Source organism: Euprymna scolopes, chromosome 41, assembly GCF_053919585.1.
Source record: "Euprymna scolopes isolate OS-2025 chromosome 41, ASM5391958v1, whole genome shotgun sequence".
Taxonomy (NCBI): domain Eukaryota; kingdom Metazoa; phylum Mollusca; class Cephalopoda; order Sepiida; family Sepiolidae; genus Euprymna; species Euprymna scolopes.
The window spans coordinates 27,420,282-27,444,802 of NC_136522.1; the positions used below are offsets into that span (position 1 = coordinate 27,420,282).

The following is a 24,521-nucleotide window of genomic DNA, read 5'->3' on the forward strand; positions in this document are numbered from 1 at the left end:
GTATATCAAATCTGTTGCCAAGGCCGCTGGAAAAATGGTGGGATCTTTCTATCGATCCAGTAGATATCTCACTGCGGATGCTATTCTCTATCTATATAAGAGCCAGGTACGTCCAAGGATGGAATACTGTTGCCACATCTGGGCAGGAGCTGCTAGAAAGAACTTGTCCTGCCTTGATAGAGTTCAAAATAGACTTCGTAGCCTCGTAGGAGATGTCCTTTTCTCCTCCTTGCAACCTCTATCTCACAGAAGAGATGTTGCGAGTTTGTCTCTGATGTATCGTTATTTTCATGGAAATTGTTCAACTGAGCTTCAATCTATGGTCCCCCCTTGCCAGACTTTCACAAGAAACACTCGTCTAGCTGTAAACACTATCAATAATTTCCCCCACTCTTTATCTGTGCCTAAACCTAAACGTAGATTCCATGAACAAAGCTTCTTTCTTAGAACTGCACGCCTGTGGAATTGTCTTCCGTTTTCCTGCTTTCCGGCTGACTACAATATGGTTTTGTTCAAGTCTAAAGTAAATAAGTTCTTGATGAGCCGTTCCATATAAGTTATTAAATTTACCAAATTTTCATTACTAATGATTACTAAATTGACCAACTTCTACTGTACACTCTTTAACCCTTATCCTTGAGTGGCCTCTGGGCCTTGATAATGTGGTGATGCCTTTGTAAAAAAAAAAAAAAAAAAAAAAAAAAAAGCTCGAGCGATGCCAGATATTCTGATAGTAGATATTTGTATCCATCTCATTCAGTCCCAGACAATGCCGAGTATTTTGCCAGTATATATTTTCACCTATCTCATTCAATATCGGACGGTGCAGGGCATTCTGCTAATAGATATTTCCACATATTTCATTAAATCCCGTGCAACGCTGAATATTCTGTAAGTATATATTTCCACCTAACTCATTCAATTTCAGGCGACGCCAGGTTTCTGCTATTATATATTTGCACCTATCTCATTCAATCCTGGGTGGCGACGGGTATTCTGCTATTATATATTTCCATCAATCTCATTTAATCCCGGGCGACACCAGGTATTTTGCTATCCAGTTAAAGCCTGGGTGAAGCCAGGTATTCTGCTAGTATCTATTTCCATCTATCTCATTCAATCTCGGCCATTGCCAGGTATTCTGTTAGTCTATATTCCAACATATCTCCTTCAATAACGTGATACCAGGTATTAAGCTTACATGTCTACCTATCTCATTCAAACCTGTGCGACGCCGGGTATTTTGCTAGTATATATTTGCACCTGTTCATTCAAATCGAGAGAAACGCCGGGTATTCTGTTGGTATATATTTCTCCCTATCTCATTTAATCTCAGGCGATGCTAGGTATTCTGCTTTTATATATTTGCACCAATAAAATAAAATCCCGGGCGACACCTGGTATTTTGCTAGTATACATTTGCACCTATATCATTTAATCACAGGCGACGTCAGGTATTTCTGCGACTAGATATTTGCACCTATCTCATTCAATCCTGGGCGACGCCAAGTATTCTGCTACTATATATTTGCACCTATCTCATTCAAACCTGGGTGATGCCGGTTATTTTGCTGGTAACTATTTCCACCTATCTCCCTCATTCTTAGCCGACGCCTAGTATTCTGCTAGTAGATATGTGCATATACATTATTTAATACCGGGTGACGGCAGGTATTCTGCTAGTATATATATGCACCTGTATAATTTGATTATGGGAAATGCCAGGCGTTCTGCAAATATGTATTTGCACCTATTTCATTAAATCCCGGGCGACGCCGGGTGTCTGCTAGTATATATATTTATATATTTTTACCAATTTCATTCAATCTTGGGTGACAGCAGGGTTTCGCCTATTATATATTTCCATTAATCTCATTTAATCCTAGGTGACACCAGGTATTTTGCTAGTATATATTTCCACCTATTTTATTCAATCCAGGGCGACGCCGGGTATTTTGTTATTTTGTCATTCAATCATTGCAATGCTGGGTATTCTGCTAGTATATGTTTCCACCTAACTCATTCAATCCTGGGCGGCGTAGGTTATTCTGTTAGTATATATTCTCACCTGTAATGTAATTTTGAGATCATAAACTGTTTCAGCAATTTCTGGGACTCACTTCTATTCCTCCTCACTGCTAAAAATTTTATTTAATAAAGTAATTTTTAGATCGAAAACTGCTTTAGCCATTTCCAGGACTGACTGCATATTTCTCCTCCCTCTCCACAACTGTCTAATACAAACATGACTTCATACACTTTGATTTTAGATAAATGTAAGATGATTTAGCAGGTTTTCGAAATACATAAAACCATAATGTTTGAGAGGAAATTACTCTATATAATACGGTTACGTAGTCTTTTGGCTAAGATCAAAGCGCGGTGTCTCTCCTTAGATTTCTAACGATCTCGTCTTTCGCCCCATCCTCCCTAAACAGAGTTAGAATATATAATTCAATAACTTGAGTGTTATTTCTTCTGCCCTTCACATCAATAATTTCCTGGGTAAGTTTGACACTGTTGTCCAAACTTCCAACTTCCAAACTTCTGTATACGTAACGCATCTTCTCTCAACTCCAAACGAACTTCTGCCAATTCAACTTATTTCTTCGAAATCCAACTTCAAAATGAATGTGCCTTCTGAAAAATCAACCCTCTTTTATCCCCAACCAGGAGCATCTCATCTGAACATCAGGTGGTAACATTGCAGGCATATAAAGAGATAAGGCAGCCATTTTTGTTTCTTTCTTCTTCATTCATTTCGTTCCACGACCGACCCGTTGAATTATGCACACATGCTAGTTAGGTAAGTCACGTGTTTCCCTACACTACCCTCTGATCTCATGATCACACACAGGGCAGGAGGGCAGTCGTCTTTGTCGGGTACTTCTTCGAAGAATCGGGGGCAGCACTTCCTCATTGCCATCTTCCTCATTACGACCGTTATTGCCACCAGTCTGTTCCATTATCCCCTCTCGTGGTTCCATATGTGGTGTTTCACAATCAGGGCAAGGGGGCAGTATCTGTCTTTGTCGGGTACTCCTTCGAAGAATCGGAGACATCACTTCCTCAGTATGTTCCATCATCCCCTCTTATGGTGCTATAGGTGGTGTTTCACAATCACAGAGGGTGGGCAGTATTTGTCTTTCTCAGGTACTTCGATGACGAACTGGTGGTATTACTTCCTCATGTCCATCGTTCTCATCACTATTGCCACTAGTATGTTCTATCATTCCCTCATCTGGTTCTGTAGATAGTGTTTCTATGCTCACCTGAAGGGGCAGTAGGCGATCAGGATCATCCCTGAACTGCATGTGATCTTCCTCATCATCCTCAAAATCAGAAGAGGTACAACAGGGGTGGATATCTTTTATGTGATGTGGTACACCATCAATCAACCTGATCTGAGGACTTATGATTTTATCTATTTTTCCTCTGCAAAATTTTATAGTGCACCCAGCATTTGGAGATTTTACCCAAATACGGTCTCCCACTTTATATGGTGTATTGACAAGGCTAACCACTGATGGTGTGACATCAATTCCTTTTACACGCTGTTCATAGCGGTAAATCCCATTAGCTGGTGCAGTTTCTGGTGTTGCATCGTCCTTTGGTGTCACATTATACCAGTACACAGCTTCTAGAATAGAACGCTGTGTCCTGGCTGCAATTCTTTTGATGGTGCGGTGACACCACTCTGCTATACCGTTACCTTCGGGAAAATATGCACATCGGTAATGCATTCTAATCCCCCATTCCTGCATGAATTTTTGAAATTCTTGACATCGAAATATTATCAGTAAGAATTTCAAGCGAGGCACCACGTTCAAAAAAGACAACTCTCAACTGTCGTATAATGCTAGGTGCATCCTGCCGTGTCAATAGGCGCTATATCATGAAATGTGTTGGGCCACAATCTGTCAAGGTCAAAAAATGCTTGCCCTCATAATGCGTTACATCCATTCCTACTCGATACCAGTTGTCCTCCACTTCAAGCTTCCCTTTTTGCCATTGGGATGGTGCCAGATCAATTTGCTGACACTCTTCACACAAGCATACAGCTGCCTTGATTGATGCCCTTGTAGTTAAAGGACACACTCTTCGGACAAAATATGTTGTCCTCCGAATTCTGGGATGTCCACTCTGCTGATGTATTGTACAGATCTGGTCAGGTGTTAATTGATCTGTTATTGTCGCACATGTCTGTTGTGGAGGATCAGGTCCCTGCCTCATTACATCAATCGACCTCTTTGGTACTCTAGTCAAGCTATCAGCCAAGTTCTGCATCGACAAAACTAAGGTAATGTCCACTTGCAAGCTGTATTCGTCAACTAGACGCTTTATTATTGCCAGTCTCTTTCATACTAACATCTCACTTGCAGCTCTAGTCTTAACTCGAGCCTTTCCAGTTAAGATGTCGGTCAACCAGTGGTAAACACACAATGAGTCAGTGTGGAGATGCACAACCTTAGCCTGCCATTGTAATGCATGATTAAGCCTTTTTAACGTGGCATTAAGTTCTGCCAAATTTATATGTTGGGCATCATTTTTCGGATGAAGCCAGCACGCATCTTCCACAACAGCACCCAATTGTTCCAACACGACACCAGTGAACTTGCGTCAACCCATGCATTCAGTTCGTTTCCAAATACTTGCCACTCATCCTGTGCAGGGTCGTTCCTATGTACTCTGAACGTTTCAGCCATCATTTGCTGGAGAGAATCATCATCCACCATGTCGTCCAATCCTTTGGTTACTGCAGTTACTCGTCTTTTTAACACTTCTGTTGCCGATCGGAGCCATACACAGACAGGTAGATGTCCTACTAATTTACCGCAAATAGAAAACACAATGCGTCTTGTCAATACACTGGGTAACTCTGAAATCGCGTTCCCTCGCTTCCATCGCAAAGTATTGCCCTCCTCCCAGACCTCTAGGTCTAACACGGGCACCCCATCCTTTAGGCGCTTATGGTCTTTGCTTATTAACCCAAACGATTCCAATTTTATTCAAACCACATCTGCAGACATTATATCCTCATTAATGTAGATGACGTCAATGTAAGCTGAAGCAGCTTTTGCTGTGGTCTCATCCTGCATCAAAACAGTTTTAATAATAGTTGTCATTATTAAGGGTGCTACGTTTAGGCCAAAACCTAAACATGTCAAACAATATCGTTTTCCCTTGATTATCACTATCTGAAATGGCCATAATGACTCATGGACACGTATCTGCAGGTAGGCTCTCTTCAAATCCAGCAGCGCTACATTACTCCCTTTCTGACGCCATTCTCTTAGTTTAGCAGCGCACACATCTGTGTTTACAGCGAAAGCATCAACATGTTGATTCAATTCTCGATAATCCATTACGGGCCGAATTTTGTCTTTAGTAGGTTGTTCAACAGCCATGAGCAGAATTAATCCTTTGGGTGGTCCCAGACGTTCCTGTGGGTACGGTATTAACCATCCGTTATCAATTCACATCTGAAGTTTTTCTTCATATGCGGCCCTATTCTTCGTGGAAACTGCATACTCTGTGTTGTAATATTTTGGACTTTTAATGGGGTAAGTATTTATTTTCAGAAAAATATGTACAGAATATTTTTTTAAAAAATTTGGCACAAGGCCGAACATGGGGGAGGGGCGGTCTTCTTTGTCTAAAGCTAACTAATCTAATCTAACTAGTTCCTACATTTACTCTACTTTCCCCACAATACCACATTTATACTATACATCCATCACCGTATACATCCTTCGTCATTCACCATAAGAACATCATACCATGATAAACTAATTAAAACCCATAAGAAAAAGGGGGGTTTGGGATATAAAAATTTTATCATACAAAATACAATGACGTATATACAATGTTAGTAACAAAAAACCCCCCTGTTACTTAACTGTGGCAGGTGCGCTGATTCACCAGTCGAAAAGGTGATGTGGGTCCGAACGCTTTATTTCAACACCTCTTACGAAAACTTCGAAAGGAGACCCGCATCTCTGGCGAATCAAGCAATCTGTCACCTAAATTGGTTAAGGGAGAGGGGCTAAAAAAAATTTAAAAAAAAACGGGACAAACTTAAAAAGGGCCTAATGATCTCTATCACACACTAGTTAGGTTATGAACACAGGAGCCTAAAAAATGGTCCTAATCTTGCCTAAACCGTGACCTACTCTGGACTTTAAACGAGTCAGGGCGGACGTTCGTTTCTGTTACTCAAAATTCTTTACCTAAGGGACATCCAAGAACCAGTCAAGACTTGCTTCTCTCACCCGACACACATGCGCAACTGACATCCACCTTTCAACAAAGTCTGACAAAGAAAGTCTAACTCTCTCGGCCTTCATACGATTCTTCAAATGATAACGGAAGATTCATATAAGGTCGAGGGGAGCGAAGTCCTCAGATCCGTAGATCACTCTCATTCGTGTGTTCCAAATGACACCTCTCATAACTGCTAGCAAGGTCAAACACAATTCTTTTCTAATCCTATCCGTTGTCAGAGCCCAATTGCTACATACATTGATAGGAACCAAAGTTAATGACGATATGTTCAGTATGCGGACCATGAGACCTGTAACAAACTCAATCAGTGGCACCACGATGCGACAGTAGACGAAGGCGTGACATAAAGTCTTGATTTCATCGCTGCATTGCTTCATCGCTTGTAAATTGGTGAAACCGCCAAGCCTGCTGAGTGAAGTCTCTTACTGACCCAGAGAGCATCCCGAATTACCAGCCAGGTCAAGGATGCCTCGTCATTAGTGAGGCATCCCGACCCAGACGGCCACGGCCAGATTGAGCGGAGCTGCCCCTTCGTCAAAGGGAGCCCCTCACCAATAACATCCCTTACGGATCCCCTCACTAGTAGCCGATATAATGCCTTTTGGGACAACAGCAGAGCGTTGGAGAGGCTTTCCTTAACTCTTAAGAGGAACTTCAGGGCGCGCCGGCACTCGCGGTAAAAGGGGCATTCACCTCGGGGCAACCTGTGTGCCTCCCCCTCGGACTGGTGCACCCCTCTCAAAGCCGGAAAGGCTTTCTTGGTGTCCTCCATCCAGAGGGCACCGTCTTTCCTATCCTGTGTGCACATTCGATCTAGGTAGTAGAGTCGTAATGTGTGGAGCTGAATCTCCACGTTTGGCATACTTAGACCGCCTTCAGAAGGATGTAGGTTGCGACAGACCATAGGGGCCTTTCCAAGCCATAAAAAGTTGAAAAAAGCCCTCTGCAGATAAAGCAGTGTATCTGACGGGATTGGAAGCACTGATAGAGGATAAATGAAGATTGGATAGATGTGGGTATTACACACCTCCGCTCTCCCCTTTAATGAAAGGTTTCTACTGATCAACAGCGTAGCTGAGGATCGGACCGCTTTCAGAACCTCCGACTAATTTTTCTCCAGCTGGAGGTCAGGACCAAACCAGACGCCGAGTATCTTGCAAGGCCCATTGCTCCAACTAAAGGGTCCCTGAAGGGGCATACCCCTCCAGGCACCGATGCGCAAACCCAAAGACTTGTCGCAGTTAAATTTGGCCTCTGTTACCGTTTCATACAATCTGATTTCTACACCGACGACACTAATCTCAGCACTGCTCGTTACAAGCACAGTTACGTCGTCGGCATAGGCGGAGTACTTTACCTGGGCATCCGTACCTGGCAAAGTGATTCTGCGTAGGACCGGGTTCACCCTTAGCTTGCGCAAAAATGGCTCTATTGCGAGCACGTACAGCATGGGTGATAACGGGAACCCTTGACGAATGGAATGTGACAAACTGAAGGTCTCGACCTCCTCCCATTTACTTCTACCATCACCGCGGGGTTAGCATAGAGAAGATGAACCCATGAGCGAAATTGCAGGCCAAAACCAACCGCCGACAAAACAGCCCCCAAGTACCGATGGTCAACCCCATCGAAGGCTTTGGACTGATCTAAATTGATCAGCGTGGCCTCAGTGTCGACTTTTTCTATCATCAGGTGTATCGTGTGCAAGTTATCCTGGATTGTCCTGCCCTTCACGGCACACGTTTGCTCGGGGCTAACAAGACGAGCCAGGACAAGCTGCAGACAATTTGCGAGAATCTTGGCCAAAATCTTTAACTCCGCGTTAAGCATCATTAAGGGCCTGAAATTACCTAACCCATCCCCACCATTTTTGCTTTTACGAACAAGTTTTATCACACCCATGGTAAAGTACTTAGGGATTGAGCCGTTCCTAAACCATGAGTTAAATAAAACCGTCAGCAAAGGGACAAAGATGTGCGACAACCTCAAATACACTTCATAGGGCAGACGATCGATCCCCAGAGACCTATTAAGGCCGACCCGCTTTAAGGCTTCAATGACTTCATCCTCCGTTATGCCACCTTCGCACCTAGCCGCTTAGGTCGTCGACAGACAAGAAAAGTCAGCCAAATAAGTGTCGAACTGTTCTAATGACAGACCGGGTTCCATGGAAAAAAGCTCCTGGAAATGAGATCTAAATGCCTCCAACACACCCTGGTTTGTGGTCACGGTACGCCCGTCCGGCAATGTGACACGAGCGATGTGCCTATCGGCCGCCTGCCTCAGCTCCTCTGCACGCAGTTCAGCGGCTATGTTTGTTGCTTCCTGAGGCATTCTTTTTAGCCTAGCCCTAATCGCTAAAGCTTGGTGCTCCTTTTCAGTAAGGGAGGCAAGCTGAGCCTTAATTAAATTAACGCTAGCACTATCCCCCTCCTTCACCCCCCGATCTAATCTAGACTCTAGCGTCGCTTTAGCTGCCCTAGATTCTAGGTTGAGTCTTTTGCTAAAATTGACAGAAAAGGACCTAATGGCTTCCTTAATTTTTACCCACCACCTATTCCCTATAATTGCCTCCGTCAGTTCCTGTTGTATGGTAAGTAATAGCCCTTCCCGGAAGCCCTTCACATCGAATAACGACGTGTTGAGCTTCCAGTAACTGGCTAATTTAGGCTTGGGTCTATCTAAGTTTATCCGTACATGGACAAGTCTGTGATCCGAGTAAACTATGTTGTGGAAACTTGGCCAATTCAATACTCCTACATTGACTCTCCTAACTAAGAACCGGTCGATATAGCTCGAGAGCTGTACTGGACCAGAGCCACGTCTACCTGTCCAAGTCCACACTAAGTCACAGGGCTTTTCATTTCGGAATTTGTCGATAAGATCAAACTTATCCACAAATTTACGAAATAAAACAGTATCCCGATCTCTGTTAGTTCTTCTAGAAGGTAACCCAAATCGATCTAACTCGGAATCCAGGACCGCGTTTCAGTCTCCCACTAAAATAACCGTTCGAGAAGTATCCATGAACTGCTCAATTCGCCGAAAAAAGGCAGTCAGCTCAACATGGCTATTGGGCGCATAAACCCCAATAAGACGTAATGCCCTACCCTTTATGGTAACATCCGAAACGCATAGTCTTCCCTCCGGATCCATGTAGCACGGGTCACACAACGCATCTAGGGACCTTTTAACTAGCCAGGAGACCCCTCTAGAGTGAGAATTAAAGTACGCTGAATAATCCTTAAAGGTCTTATACAGTGCACGTAAATGGTCACCAGGAATAAAATGGGTTTCCTGCACACAGCAAATATCCACTCCAAGGTGCTGCAGGTCCAAACTCAAGCGCCATTTTTGCGAGTCGGCCCTTAGCCCTCGAACAATCACACTAGCAAGCTTGAGATCCATGATTGTGTCTTAGGGTTGAGAACCAGAAACGAACATCGCGGTCGTGAGCATGCCGACAGCTCTCATGAGGGAATAGGTACCCATCGCAGTATCGATGAGTCCATCACGAGAGATACCACCGACATGCAGAGGATAGGTTAGTTTGGCTATCCTATACAGGGAGGGGTGCATTTTTACCGGGACCCTCCCAACACAACATTTTTTTAAGCTTTTTATACCTGAGTCCTTGAATATGGCTAGGGGAGGGGAAAGATTAAAAGTCTTATTTGCCTCCTCCAGCATTTGCCATAAGTCTTTTGCCTCTTCTTTTTTCTAATGACGGTTAGTATTCGTCTTGCATTGGGGAAATTGGTGGGAGTGTCTATTAGCTTCCCCCTACCTCCCTGAAATCGATTAACTTGCTGAGGTCAGCACCTTTAAATTTCTTATTATTGTTCATTGCGGCTGAATTAAGTATACAAATATCTTTTTTCTTTAGATCAATTTTTTTCAATTGCGGGGGTGGTGTCCATGTTAGTAGGGTTAGTAGAGTTTTTTTCAGGAGATGCAGGAGGAGTATTGTGAGGGGACTTAGAGGTGGCTGGATTTATTTTTCTTAAGAGGGCTTAGTGGTATTAGTTTGAGTGTTTTTGGAGATGTGAGTGGAGAAGGCATTTTGAAAGGGGAAGGAGTTTTGGATGTAGTGGGAGACTGAGTGATGAGCCTGATGTTTTTTGGTGGAGGTGACTTGCATGGGGATTGGGATGTTTGTTTTTTTGGGGAGTCCAGTTTTTTTTTTGAGGTTCACAATTTCGATATATTTTTCCCTACCGGGGTCATTCTGTAGCATCGCTTCCTCCCTCATCTGGTCGAGGGAGATACGTCCGGGGGTCTTTTTGCCGGGGGCTATCTGCCAGGGTTCTCCATTGAGGGTTTCGGTGTCGTTGATCACTTCGCTGGTTAGTTGGTTGGGAACACTTTGTGTGTTGGTTCCCAAGTGCCGGCCTATAATTTTCTTTAGGTTTGGTTGGGGTTTTTTGAGTGAACACTCAGATGTGAGGTGTCCGATTTCCCCGCAGTTCCAACATGTAGGACGTCTGCCGGCTACTATAATTGGTAGTTTCTCATCTCCTACCACCAGGAAGAACGGGATACTCAGGAAGTCATCCTTGTTTAGGAGTATATCAAATGCCCATACTCCATGGAACTCGTCTACTTCCACGTGGACCATCTCCCCGAATTTTAAGAAGAAGGCACCTAGTTGCTCGCCGTCTATGTAGTGAGGAACGTGGAATACTGAGACTGTGGTGCGTCTCTTGCCCATGTATTCTGTTCTTAGGATGTGGTGTTGAGTAATTATTTTTGGGGGGGAAATAGTGAGGCACTCCTGTGAGGTGTTGAAGAGTGCGCTCCACGTATTGTATCCCTTACATTTGATGATGCGTAAGGGTCTCAATCCGGCGTTGGCTAAAAGGTTGATGATTATGTCAACTGAAGCTCGAATTATTTTCTTCGTCTTCCTATCTACGACGAACAGTCTTAAGCACCTTGATTTCTTCCAGTTTTGGGATGTCCACTATCAATCCGGTCTGATCTCCTCAGGTAAGCCTACTAAAAAGGCACAGCTTAATCTTATCTTGCCGTTGACCCCACCAAATGGTACCAATAACTTTCGTAGGTCAACCGTTTCCTTAGGGTGAAGTCGCCGGCTCGTGAACTGTTGACATGCAACAAACGGATCTGTACCAAACGCTGTGTACGGGCTTTGCTTGATTTCATCCCAGTCTGGTTCATCCCGGAGTTGCTGGTAAACTGCATAGGCCCCTTCAATTAATCACAGAGGAATGATTGTGGCTGGTTCTTTAATTCTACACAGTTTAACAGATCTTCTCAGTCTTTTCAACCCATTCAACGACAGATGGTCCAGTGGTAGATCCGTCAAACTCAGGTATCAAGTGAAAGTCGAATCTGTCCATTTTCTGCTTTTTGAGTCACTGCACACCGAGAGCCGAAATAGCTTATAATTCAATAACTTGAGTGTTATTTCTTCTGCCCTTCACATCAATAATTTCCTGGGTAAGTTTGACACTGTTGTCAAAACTTCTAACTTCCAAACTTCTGTATACATAACACACCTTCTCTCAACTCCAAACGCTGATTCAACTTATTTCTTCGAAATCCAACTTCAAAATGAACGTGCCCTCTGAAAAATCAACCCTCTTTTATCTCCAACCAGGAGCATAGTTAGGTAAGTCACGCGTTTCCCTACAGAATATCATATTGTACCCAATACTAAAAAGAAAATGTTCGGTGAAGTTTTCGGAAAATGTCTTCATTTCCGGTGTATCATTTCATTGTGAAATCCATCGTTTTGTTTTGTAAACATAGCGACTCGTTTTTGGTTCTTCTTATTGGGGAATATTTTCAAGCGTAATTTTTTTTCTTTCTTATCGTTTATCGCGATACTTTGTTATTTCACTATTTTAAACACGATAATCATGTTGGTACCATTTTTATAACTTGAAAAAGAGTATTTTATTATGTACTATACTGTCAAATTACCAACAACTTATCTCTTATTCAAAATATATAAACATCGCGGAGAACTGATGCCATTTCCGGCGACATGAGTCAGCATTTTTTCAAATGTAGAGAATTACATTGGATTTAGTTTAAATTATGTAATAATAACATTAGAATTTCGCGAAATTTATGACCCTGCTTGCAGAAACCCCACTTAGAGTTAATTGTTTTTGGCCAATTTTTACATATTATTGATGCGAGAAAATGTTCTTTTCAACGATACTAATTTCGTGGGGGTACAGTACAGAAAAGTTTTAGCGAGACATACATACATACATACATGTATACATTTAAACAGACAGGTGAGATTTATATAATAGATGTCAGATCTGTTGTTAATAAGTCATGCCTAAGCAGATAAACAGGATGCTTTGAAAAGAACAGTAACAAACTATATGTAGACACATGGCGATGATAATTTATCTCTTAAATTAGTTAATCTTTGATCTAGTAATTGTTTAAAATTTAGAATAAGATACTGATGAATCACCACTTATCAAGGCCCGGAGGCCACTCGAGGATAAGGGTTAATGGGTATACATTAGTCAATGTAATTATAGCGTTTTTTACATAGGTAGTGGGATTTTTGTAACTTGGATTACATAGGGGGACGGTTCATCAAGAACAATCAGATTGTAGTCAGCTGGGAAGCAGGCCAATGGAAGAGAGTTCCACAGGGGTGCAGTTCTGAGAAAGAAGCTCTGCTCATGGAATCTACATTTAGGTTTAGGCACAGATAAAGAGTGTGGGAAATTATTGGTAGTGGTTCCGACTAGACGAGTGTTTTTCGTGAAAGTTTGGCGTTGGGGACCATAGATTGAAATTCAAACGAGCATCTGCCATGGAAATAACGATAAAGCAGAGAAAGGATCGCAACGTCTCTTCTATGGGAAATAGGTGGCAGGAAAGAGAAAAGGGCATCCCCCACTAAGCTACGAAGTCTATTTTGAACTCTGTCAAGGATGGATAAGCTGCTTCTACCAGCTCCAGCCCAGATGTGGCAACAGTACTCCATCATTGGCCGTACCTTGCTTTTATATAGGTAGAGAATTGCATCAGGAGTGAGATATCTACTGGAGCGGTAGAAGAATCCTACCATTTATCGGCATTGCTTGACTTTGTATGTAAATATGTGAAAAATATTGTTTTCACAATTAAAATAATAAACAAAATTCAATTTTCTAAATCCATGAGCAAACTCTATGCTTATTTACTTTTAAGGTAGAACCAACACTTTCTTTTTAAATTAATTCTTGTTTTTGTTTTTATTTAATGAATATTAAATAAAGTTCAGTTTTAGTATCAATCTTGTTCCTTGTTTTTCTTATTTTAAATGCATTTTTAAAAGTTTTCTAATGCTTATTTTGAAAAAGCTCTCATTTATCGTTGGCAGTTTGTTCAATAGATCTTGTTTGCTTACCATGTGCATGACGTCATTTTTAGTGTACAGGCCTGCTTTACGGAGGTCGTGACTTGGCTGACCTCAGATCCACATGTACAATCGCAATTGGTTAATCATTTTGTCCGACAACAACAATTCTCACAATAATTATATAAAAGCACGATAACATTAATTGCAGAGACACTTAATGCTCACTAGATTTAAATATTTGATGTATAAAAAAATAAAATATGAACTTTTTAAACGGAAACATCGACTGGATCAATAAAAAAAATGATAAACAATTTAAAAAAGAGGACAACTCACTTTGAGAAAGTCATTTGAATCTGTGAGATTAAACCAACTGAAAGCCAGATTGAATTCATCGTCAATATCTTTGGATATAATCATCCAACTACATTCGATATTAGGTACGTAAAAGCCGGAACTTGGGTTTATAGTATTGAAGCCAGGAGTACTTATTTGACCAGAATTTGATTGCAACTGTATGTCACAGCCTGAAAAAGAAAAGAAAAGACGTTTTTGTTTGGATTATTGGAAGGGATCTTTAATTGGGTAGTATATATTTAGACTTTAAAGTTTCTATTTATTTTTGTATTTAGATCTTAATGTTGCTATTTATTGTTACCATTCAGACTTTTATGTTGCTATCTTTTTGTATTTAAGTCTTAATGTTGTTATTTATTGTTATAATGTTGTTTTGCGTTTTTCGATCACGATGATGTCATTTATCTTCTCTTCTCTAATATAATAAAATAGGAACAATTATTGCACTACGAGAAAAACATTATAGCTTGGCAAACATTGAAACTACATATAAATTCATTATGATCAGACTATTAGTCACTATCTTATGTAGGTATTGCGCATATTTGTAGTCATAATCATCCGTTATAATAAAAGCTTATATAAATTCCTAGGAGCGTCACAATCCAAACTACATCTAAATCGTTTTTTGCATATTTGTAGTCATAATCATCCGTTATAATAAAAGCTTATATAAATTCCTAGGAGCGTCACAATCCAAACTACATCTAAATCGTTTTTCGCATATTTGTAGTCACAATAATCCGTTATAATAAAAGCTTATATAAATTCCTAGGAGCGTCACAATCCAAACTACATCTAAATCGTTTTTCGCATATTTGTAGTCATAATCATCCGTTATAATAAAAGCTTATATAAATTCCTAGGAGCGTCACAATCCAAACTACATCTAAATCGTTTTTCGCATATTTGTAGTCACAATCATCCGTTATAATAAAAGCTTATATAAATTCCTAGGAGCGTCACAATCCAAACTACATCTAAATCGTTTTTCGCATATTTGTAGTCACAATCATCCGTTATAATAAAAGCTTATATAAATTCCTAGGAGCGTCACAATCCAAACTACATCTAAATCGTTTTTCGCATATTTGTAGTCACAATCATCCGTTATAATAAAAGCATATAAATTCCTAGGAGCGTCACAATCCAAACTACATCTAAATCGTTTTTCGCATATTTGTAGTCACAATCATCCGTTATAATAAAAGCTTATATAAATTCCTAGGAGCGTCACAATCCAAACTACATCTAAATCGTTTTTCGCATATTTGTAGTAACAATCATCCGTTATTATAAAAGCTTATATAAATTCCTAGGAGCGTCACAATCCAAACTACATCTAAATCGTTTTTCGCATATTTGTAGTCACAATCATCCGTTATAATAAAAGCTTATATAAATTCCTAGGAGCGTCACAATCCAAACTACATCTAAATCGTTTTTCGCATATTTGTATTCACAATCATCCGTTATAATAAAAGCTTATATAAATTCCTAGGAGGATCACAATCCAAACTACATCTAAATCGTTTTTCGCATATTTGTAGTCACAATCATCCGTTATAATAAAAGCTTATATAAATTCCTAGGAGCGTCACAATCCAAACTCCATCTAAATCGTTTTGCACATATTTGTAGTCACAATCATCCGTTATAATAAAAACTATTATTAATTCCTAGGAGCGTCACAATCCAAACTACATCTAAATAAACCGTTGTAACAAAATTTTTCTCTCTAATCATCTTCTCCTGCAATCTCAATTGTAACCGGGAATTTCTGAACATTTGTCAGATGTTTGGCCCGAACACCGTCTGTATTTTTTCTTACATAGATACATTAGACATTAACTTTTACATTTTACGTTCTTAAAATATTGATCACTCCCTAATAAAGTTCCGTTGCTCCTATTGATTGTCTGTTTGCGTTTCTTAGAATACAGGATTATCAGTTTCTGTTATTTACCGAACAGTTAAACAAGATGGTGTTACTCATCACATGAAAAAAAACCCAGGCTCTTTTTTTTACTGATGAATTACAAGTCCAACAGTTTTGTAACTTTCATCTATGCCGATCCACGCACATTCGCACACGGGTAAACATTTTGTGTCATTTTTCCAAAGTTTCTATGTCTATATTTACTCTTTGCTTGCACGCATAGCCTATTACACTATAAACCAGTTCGATTGTCATGATTCTTATTAACAATACAATTGTTCCTATGAGGACTACACACTTACATATTCTTCCAGTAGCAGAAAAACCTACGCTCTTATCATTCAGCTTTCTCGACAGAAATCCGTAGGTCATATTATTATTCAGGAAAACATATTTACAACCATCTCATGTTCCAATTACCAGTTCACACATACAGAACTCGATATCGGCCTGAATAAAAGTTTTCTGGTTCATAGGTTTTCTCATCTAAAAAACATTACAGACCTATTTTTATGCCTTCTGGTCACCCTTACACAAACCATTGATACTACTATTTTTTCTATTTAGATTACGATTACATCTTCGCTGTTTACCGGAAAACCGGACACCAACATTACAACATGAGTTACATTTCTTTAAATCAGCTTATTTAGATACGTACATGTGTTTTTTATGGTTACTTTTCTTTGTTTCATTGTTTATTATACTTTGTAACACTTTTGTTGCTGTTATGTATTTTTATAGCTGCATACAATGCCATAAAAGTATTTTTTTATTACATTTTCACCCCAAACAAGGCACATTGCCACTTTGGTGTAGAGGGCTACTATCAAGGACATAGGTATCAGGGGTTTTGTGTAGGGAGTTGGGCAGCAAGATGTCGGTTCACGTTGCACTTGAACTTCTGCATGTCAGTACAGTTGAGGAAGCAGGGACCCGGTAGGGAATTCCAAAGTCTAGCTGACCTGGGGAAGAAACTACTGGAGTAGAAGGCTCTCTTACATCTAGGGATCTCTACTGTGAAGGGGTGGGATTTAGCTGCATGTCGTGTTTGTCGGAGGTATTTACGTCGAGGGGGCACATAGAGCATTCACCGTTAAAGTACTTGTAGAAAAGACAGAGGGATGCAACATTTCGTCGATGGGACAGGGGCTGAAGTTTAGATGACAGTTCAGGACCTATCAGATTGGCGACTCTCTTTTGAACTTTGTCTGGGAGCAAGAGACTAGTGGCAGATGCAGCAGCCCAAATATGACAACAATTAGTAGTAGTAGTAGTAGTAGTAGTAGTAGTAGTAGTAGTGTCAAAATGGCTGACATGAAGCATTTAGTGTGTTGGCGAAGTGTCTGTGTCGTTGTCACTTCTCTCTTCTGCCCTCATTGCTTGCTAGTACTGCTTTCCGACAGCAGTATAAAAAACTGTTGAGTAATTCTTTCCCTGCAAGTACATAACCTCTTTGTCAGCAAGCCCTATATGGTGCCTTCACATGGTGACACACGAAAATGTGGTAACTGACAGCCCAATGCTGAAACACAAAGGACTGGGAGGAGGCATGACTCCTAAGATGTGCGCCATGCAGGTCCATCAGAATGTGAATACACCCTGATGCTCACGAACCAACCCCCAACTCTGAGTAACTTCTCTCATTCCTCCAAGGAATGTCGTTGAGCCAGAGGCTAGTAGATGGACACTGATATAAAACCTACAGTTTCAAGGTCACCACAGCAATTTCAGCCTGCTGAGTCATTGTGTAGAGATGTGGAGCTTTAAGAGTTATGTTGGTTTGCACACACTGGTCTTTGCTCTAAACCTCTAGTGAGAAGGAAAGTTCTACAGTTATGGAGACAGGGCGAACGACTGGTGATAGATGTCACTGGTAGTTGCAGTCTCATCTTTGCATGTAGACAGCTCAGAAGTATGGGTCGCCTGTTGTTGATCAGATAAAAGCAATATCCAGCAGCTCTCTGAACGACCAAACAGCCCTCTATAGGGATAGCACTCACTGCTTGCCCCGAATAGGAACCGATCTAGAAAATGTGGTCCAAACACCGCTTGTCTCAATCCCCACCTAGTTGGCTGGCTGCGGTCAACAGGCATCTCTCTCGAGTGGTAAGAAAGATAATAGAACGAAAATACGAACAATGCTGAAAGTAGTATATTGGAACGTATGCAAGATATTGCAGACAATGGCAAGATCCAGAGATGCACAGCCCTAGTGGCCAGAGAACTGGGTATACTTGACGTCCTTATTGTAGATGCTAATGAAGTGAGGCTTGTGGAGCAGGGCTCATTGACTGAACAGGGAGCAGGCTATACACTGTACTGGTCTGGAAAGAAGAACGTAGATTGTCAGAGATGGGCTTCATGTTAAAGAACTCCATCGCTGGCAGGTTCCACAACCTTCGTGTAAGACACTCTAATTGCCTCATGTTTCTCCATCTCATCTACACGACAACAAGTATGTCACTCTCATTAGTGTTTATGCCTCCACGCTTCAATAGAGGCCTTCTACACAGAGTTGGTGAATCTCCTCGAGCAAGTAAACAGAGAAGGTTAGATATTTGTCATGGATGATTTTAATACTAGAGTGGGTGAAAACTTTAATGTTTGGCCAGAAGTGCATAAAATACATGGAGTGGGTAACTGCAATAACAATGGAAGACATGTGTTGCAGCTGTGCGTGGAACAGGGTTTCAGTATCACCAACACCCTCTTCTAGAAGAAAGCGTTCTTTAAAACGTGACATCATTCACACTCCAAACATTGGCATCTTCTGAACTATGTACTGGTGCATCAAAAGGATGTGGCAGAAATGCTTCACACGTGTTATGCCTAGCAGACTCAAACACAGATCATCAGCTGTTTAGGGTCAGACTCATGCTGAACATCAAGTCTTCAATAAAGAAAAAGAGGACTCCAGATAAAGAAACTGTGAGTGGATAGACTCTGGGGTCTCAAAGGGGAATTCCAGAGAAGACTGGAGGAACTCCTGGACACGTCAGAGGACAGTTCAGCCGAGGAAAATCCATAGGTTCAGTGGCATCGGTTGAAAATATTCTCCAAGAGACAAGAATTGAAGTATTAAGCTACTCGATCAGAAAAAAATGGTGAGAATGACGTTGAGATACAAGACATCCTACAGAAGGAGCGTTCCTGCTTTGAGGTCCTTGCAAAGCCAGATGACCATGCAGCAAAAGCTGCATACAACAATGCATGCAGTACGGCCGTAAACGAGCTGAGAAAAATGCAGAGCAAACCCTGCATTATGCAAATATTGGAAATAGCCAAGAATTTTACCAGCCACTTCGTGCAATGTACAGCCTTACATAAAAAGTGCTAGCTCCCTAGTGATCATTAGATGACAACAGTCTCCTCAATTACAAAGAATCAAACTTTCTCCGCTCGACAGAACATTATGAAAATCTATTTGAGGACAAATGTTAGGTGCAAGGCAAACGAGATAGAGTCACTCCCTATAAGCACTACAAGAATCTGCTAAGGTGATAAATGCACGTAGTTGACATCCCAGAGAAAGACTGGGAAGGTGGGGTCAAAAACAGGGACACAGTTGAAAGGCTTTGTCAAAGCAAGACACTGCGGCTTTCAAGATCAACAGAAGAAAGACTGCAGAAGACAAACAGGGAAAGCATCATCTGCCAAGGATCCTCCTTCTCAGGAATGTTCATGATCTTGGTCTCACAGACTTTGCATGTCGAGGATCAGTCTGCACAGTCACTAAAGGGCATGCTGCTAAGGACAAGCTTCTTATTGATCCTCGGATTCAAAGAACCAACCAAGGAGAATTAGCAGTATTATTTTTATTTGTGTTACTCTTGATGATACTGCATTTGCTGTTTACTGTTACCACCAGTATTCAGCAAATACGAAGCACACGCCATCTGGCTTCAGTTGTTAAAGTTTTATAGCTTTACTTTTATGCCAAAGTCCGGTTTGGTAGTCGGATAATTTTAGGTTTACGACTGACACCGTTTCCATACACTTCTGCTTCGCCTGTTTGTTCAACTAATAATTTACAATAGTTTACTTTTACATAATCGAATAAAATGGTCCGACTTTATTCAAACATGTTCTCATGTGACAAATAGACTACGATTCTATAATTTATTTTCGCATTTTTATTATTATTTTTATCATTTCAATTATTAAATTTCTCATTAAGAGCATTTTTATTATTATTTTTATCATTTCAATTATTAAATTTCTTATTAAGAGCATTTTTATTATTATATTTGCTATTACTATTTTTATTATAATCATTATTTTGCCATGTATACAGTTACATTTAATTGGAACACATTGCACATGCAATGAATGACCATACCTACTTTTAAAATGCAATGACCACTACGTACACTACTAAATGTGTCATGAAGTAACAATAACCATAGTCGATTTCATTTCAAAACAGTTCAATGAAGCCCGACACGTGTCATGATCGACATTTACAAAGGAACTCAGTGCAAACACAATTAGCTGCCACACCTTTATTTAAAAGCGGTCCAATGAAAGCAGAAAATATTTATGGTCATATCTGGCCGCTACTGGCCACCTGGAAGTATCTGTCACAGGTATACAGACATCCAAATCCACCAATAAACGCTCTTAAACGCCTCACTAAAGCATTAATTAATGGAATAAATATGCAGTCAGATTTCATGCCAACAGTGCTGATAAAGAAACCGGACAATGACTTCTATAAATTATTTTCACATGAATTTTATTATTTTTATTATTCTACTAACAGGCCATCCGGCATTGCCCAGTCGTAAAATACGCTTAAACATGATATTTTGATTAATGCAGATTTCGTATTCATTATTATATTATATTGGACTCAATATATAGTAATGATTTAAAAAGTTAAAAAAAAAATAATAATGACTCATGCGCCACCACCGAGAATCGAAACCAAAACGATTCGCTTACGAATTACTTTTTCCTTTGATAGTTAATGTATCGAATTCAACTTTAATCGTCACCAACGCTCGCAATAGTAACACAATAACCTCGTGACTGTAAACGACACTGTTCCTTCCTCTCACTCAAGCTTGCTTTTTATGCAGTTTTTCAACATGTCTCATTTGCATGTGTGCCTTCTGTTTTCTCGTGATCTCGCGAGACCACAGTTTATAAAACACCAGGCGCCATCTTTTTTTCTCTTTTCCGACCCAACACTTCCCTGCGGCAAATCCACCCCTCCTCCGTCACGCCACGGCTCGCACGCACATCCACACAATGTACAAATACACGGACGCTTGCTACTCTGGTGAGTATTACAGTTAATGCCTGAACTATGAAGACATGTTTTCTACAAAGGTAAAAAATTAAAACATGAACCAATAACTATTACATTACGCATGGATATTTGTACTGCCATCGTTTGGTCTTTACTTGGCAAACTTTTTTTTTAATTTTCATACTTTTGCACCGATTTTCCCCGGCTAAAACCCACATATAAAGTTTCACATGCCTTCGAATACCCTGTATATTAAGTTTCATATCTGTAGATTAAAAACTGACGGAGGAATTTGGTAGACAAAGTTTTTTAAACAAATATATATATATGCATACATAAATATATATAGAAAGAAGTTTGTGTTTACTGTAACATTTTCACGCAAATATTACGACACTTTAAATCATGTAGAATATCTGCATGAATATAATTACATGTAATAGTTAGCTAAAGATTATCATCCCATGAGAAAACCGAAAAAACTAATAAGAAATTAATTAACATGAATGTTTAAAGGAATATGCAAATTAGCTGGATCTTCAGCGGATGAATGCAATTCCACATCCATTGTATAACAAAATTTTATTTTCTTTTTAGATTTAATTTCTATTATTGTTTTATCATTATCATTATTAATCTTATTATTAAGAGCAATATTTTTAATATTATTAGTTTTATTGTTATTGTATTATAACGGATGCAGTTACATTTAATTTAATACACATCTCATGCTATCAAGTGACAAAATACCTACATTAACAGCGAAATGATCACCACGGGTGAAAGTATCCGCCACTGTATGCCAGTAACATACATTTGAAGACAATTGATTTGCCCAACAGTGCTAGCCAGTGCCATGAAATGATAGTAACTACAGCCGATTTCATTTCAAAGCAGTTTACTGAAGCTCAACACTTGTCATTGGCTGACATTTACAGAGGAACGTAGTGAAAACGCAATCAGCCGCCACAATTTCATTTAAGAGTGGTTCAATGGAAGCAGAAAACACTCATGATCGCCACTGACCGACACCGATCGCCGAGAAATGTCTGTGACAGTTTTTCAGACAACCAACATCTACCAGTAAACGCCTCACTACAGCATTAATTAATGTAATAAACATGCACAATCAGATTTATTTAAATTGTCCTTATGTGGAAAACGGACTACTATTTCTATGACTTATCCGTATTTTCACATGAACCGCATGTAACTATGATTGATTGTGGGCCTGGGAGAGTAGCGATATGGCGGAAAATCAAAAATGAAACACCAGAAGAGGTAAAGAAAGTTGTCAAGGAGGTTTTTATGGAAAGGGGGCCAGTAGAAGAGGTATTGGTGGATAATGGTACGTCTTTCCACTCAGAAGATTTTAGAGACTTATGTGCGAAGTGGAATGTTGGTGAAGAGGTGTGGGTGAAACCACCCAATTCTCGTTGCACGACTTGCTGGGGAAAAAGTACAGTGACTGAAGTAGGCTCCAAAAACAAGGTAGCGATTGACGGAATGCCTCGTCACATTTTAGATATACGAAGAGTCTCTTTGCCATCAGAGGAAGGGGAGGTTGGTGCTGATGTTGAAGTGTCTGAAGAAGAGCCTCTTCGACGATCGCACCATGAATGAGTCCGCCCAGCGTGGATGGCAGACTATGATACTAATTATTGATCTTAGAGATCAAGGGGGCGTGTGGTTGTAAAGAACCTTACCTCATGAATCGTGCGGCTCGTGTTAGGAAAGAAAAAAAAAGAGAAAATAAAAATGGCCGCCCCCTGGTATTTATGGACTGAAAATCACGTGATGTGACGAGAGGGGGAGGGGGTATGCAAATGAGATGTGGTTGGGTCTCTCTATAAAAGAGCCGTCTTCTTTATTTTGGGTGTCAGGGTGGAAAGTGCAGAGAAGAAGAGAACAGTTGGATTTGAGTTTGAGACTTTTGATCTGAGGTTGAGTTCAAATTTAACGTCATTATTATTATTATTATTATTATTATTATTATTATTATTATTATTATTATTATTATTATTATCATCATTATTATTATGTAAACAGTTACATTTAATTGGAACACGCTGCTCATGCCATGAATGACAATAACTACATTAAAAGAGCAATGTCCACCATGGACGGTGACTGATATAAGAATACAAACAATTTGTCCAACAGTGCTCGCCAGTCCTATGAAATGAAAGTAACCTCAGTCGATTTCATTTCCTAGCAGTTAAATAAAGCCCAACACTAGTTATGATTGACATTTACAGAGGAACCCAGTGCAAACGATACTCTCAACCACAGTTTTATTTAAGAGCAGTCCAATGGAAGTAGAATACGCTCATGGCCACTAGTGACCGATATTCTATGCCGGGAACTTCTGTGATAGTTGTACAGAAAGCCAAGGTCCTCCATAAATGCCGGTAAACGCCTCCATACAACATTAACTGGCAGTGATCATCCACTGGAATTCAATATCGCTCGTGCCAGTCAGTGATCGGAAATGTACGCCGGGAACCGACCGTTACATTTGTATTAACAGTCAAGGTCTACCAGTACACGTCTCTATACAGCACTAACTGCCAGTGATCGTCATTCCCTTGAAACAGAGGCTGATGCTGGTCATGGCCTTCAGTAAGTTCCAGTTTCAAAGACAACCAGTGCCCACTAGTACATGCAAGTAATCGCTCCTAAACAGTACTAATATAGCCGCTATTAACAACCGTAGTTTAATTTGTTTTTTTATGGGGTGGGGAGTCCTTTATCGAATCTATTCTGGCTTTGTGATAGAATTCCACCGGGCAACGCCGGTATGTGAGTCCTGCTAGTTTTTTAAACATATTTAGACCTTAAAGTTGCAATTTATTTATTGTATTTAGATCTTAAAGTCGCTATTTATTATTTTTATTTAGACTTCATACTGTTATATTTTTGCTTGAAGATACTATTTATTATTTGTGTTAAGATCTTAATTTTGCTATATATTTTATTAATGTATTAAGATCTTAATGTTGATATTTATTTTTTATATTTAGACTTAACAGTGTCTATTCATTTTTTTGTAATTAGATCTTAATTTTGATATTATCGTGCTCTATCCTAACCATCATCAATAAATTTGAGGTAATCTCGTCAGCATCGGACAAAGCCAAACTCTTTACCAAGAACTTTGCAGCAAATTCTACCCCATGCGATCAGGACTGCACCCCCCCCCGTATTTCTCTCTGTATCAGAAAACACTCTATGTGACATACAAATATCTGTGCATGATGTTGCCAAGCTAAACAAAATCGTTGATTCCAGTAAGGTAATTGATTCTTTACGGCATTCAAATTATAGTGCTGAAAAAGCTT

At 40.1% G+C, this 24,521-nt stretch overlaps 1 protein-coding gene across 1 annotated transcript in view; it reads right to left on the reverse strand.

Annotated features, from left to right (window-relative positions):
* Positions 1 to 24,521, reverse strand: part of LOC145266443 (uncharacterized) — a 202,355-nt gene that overhangs the window by 143,451 nt on the left and 34,383 nt on the right. The window contains exon 4 of the mRNA XM_080122120.1: positions 13,964 to 14,154. Within this exon, the coding sequence (XP_079978246.1) occupies positions 13,964 to 14,154 (191 nt within the window). The remainder of the gene's footprint in view (positions 1 to 13,963; positions 14,155 to 24,521) is intronic.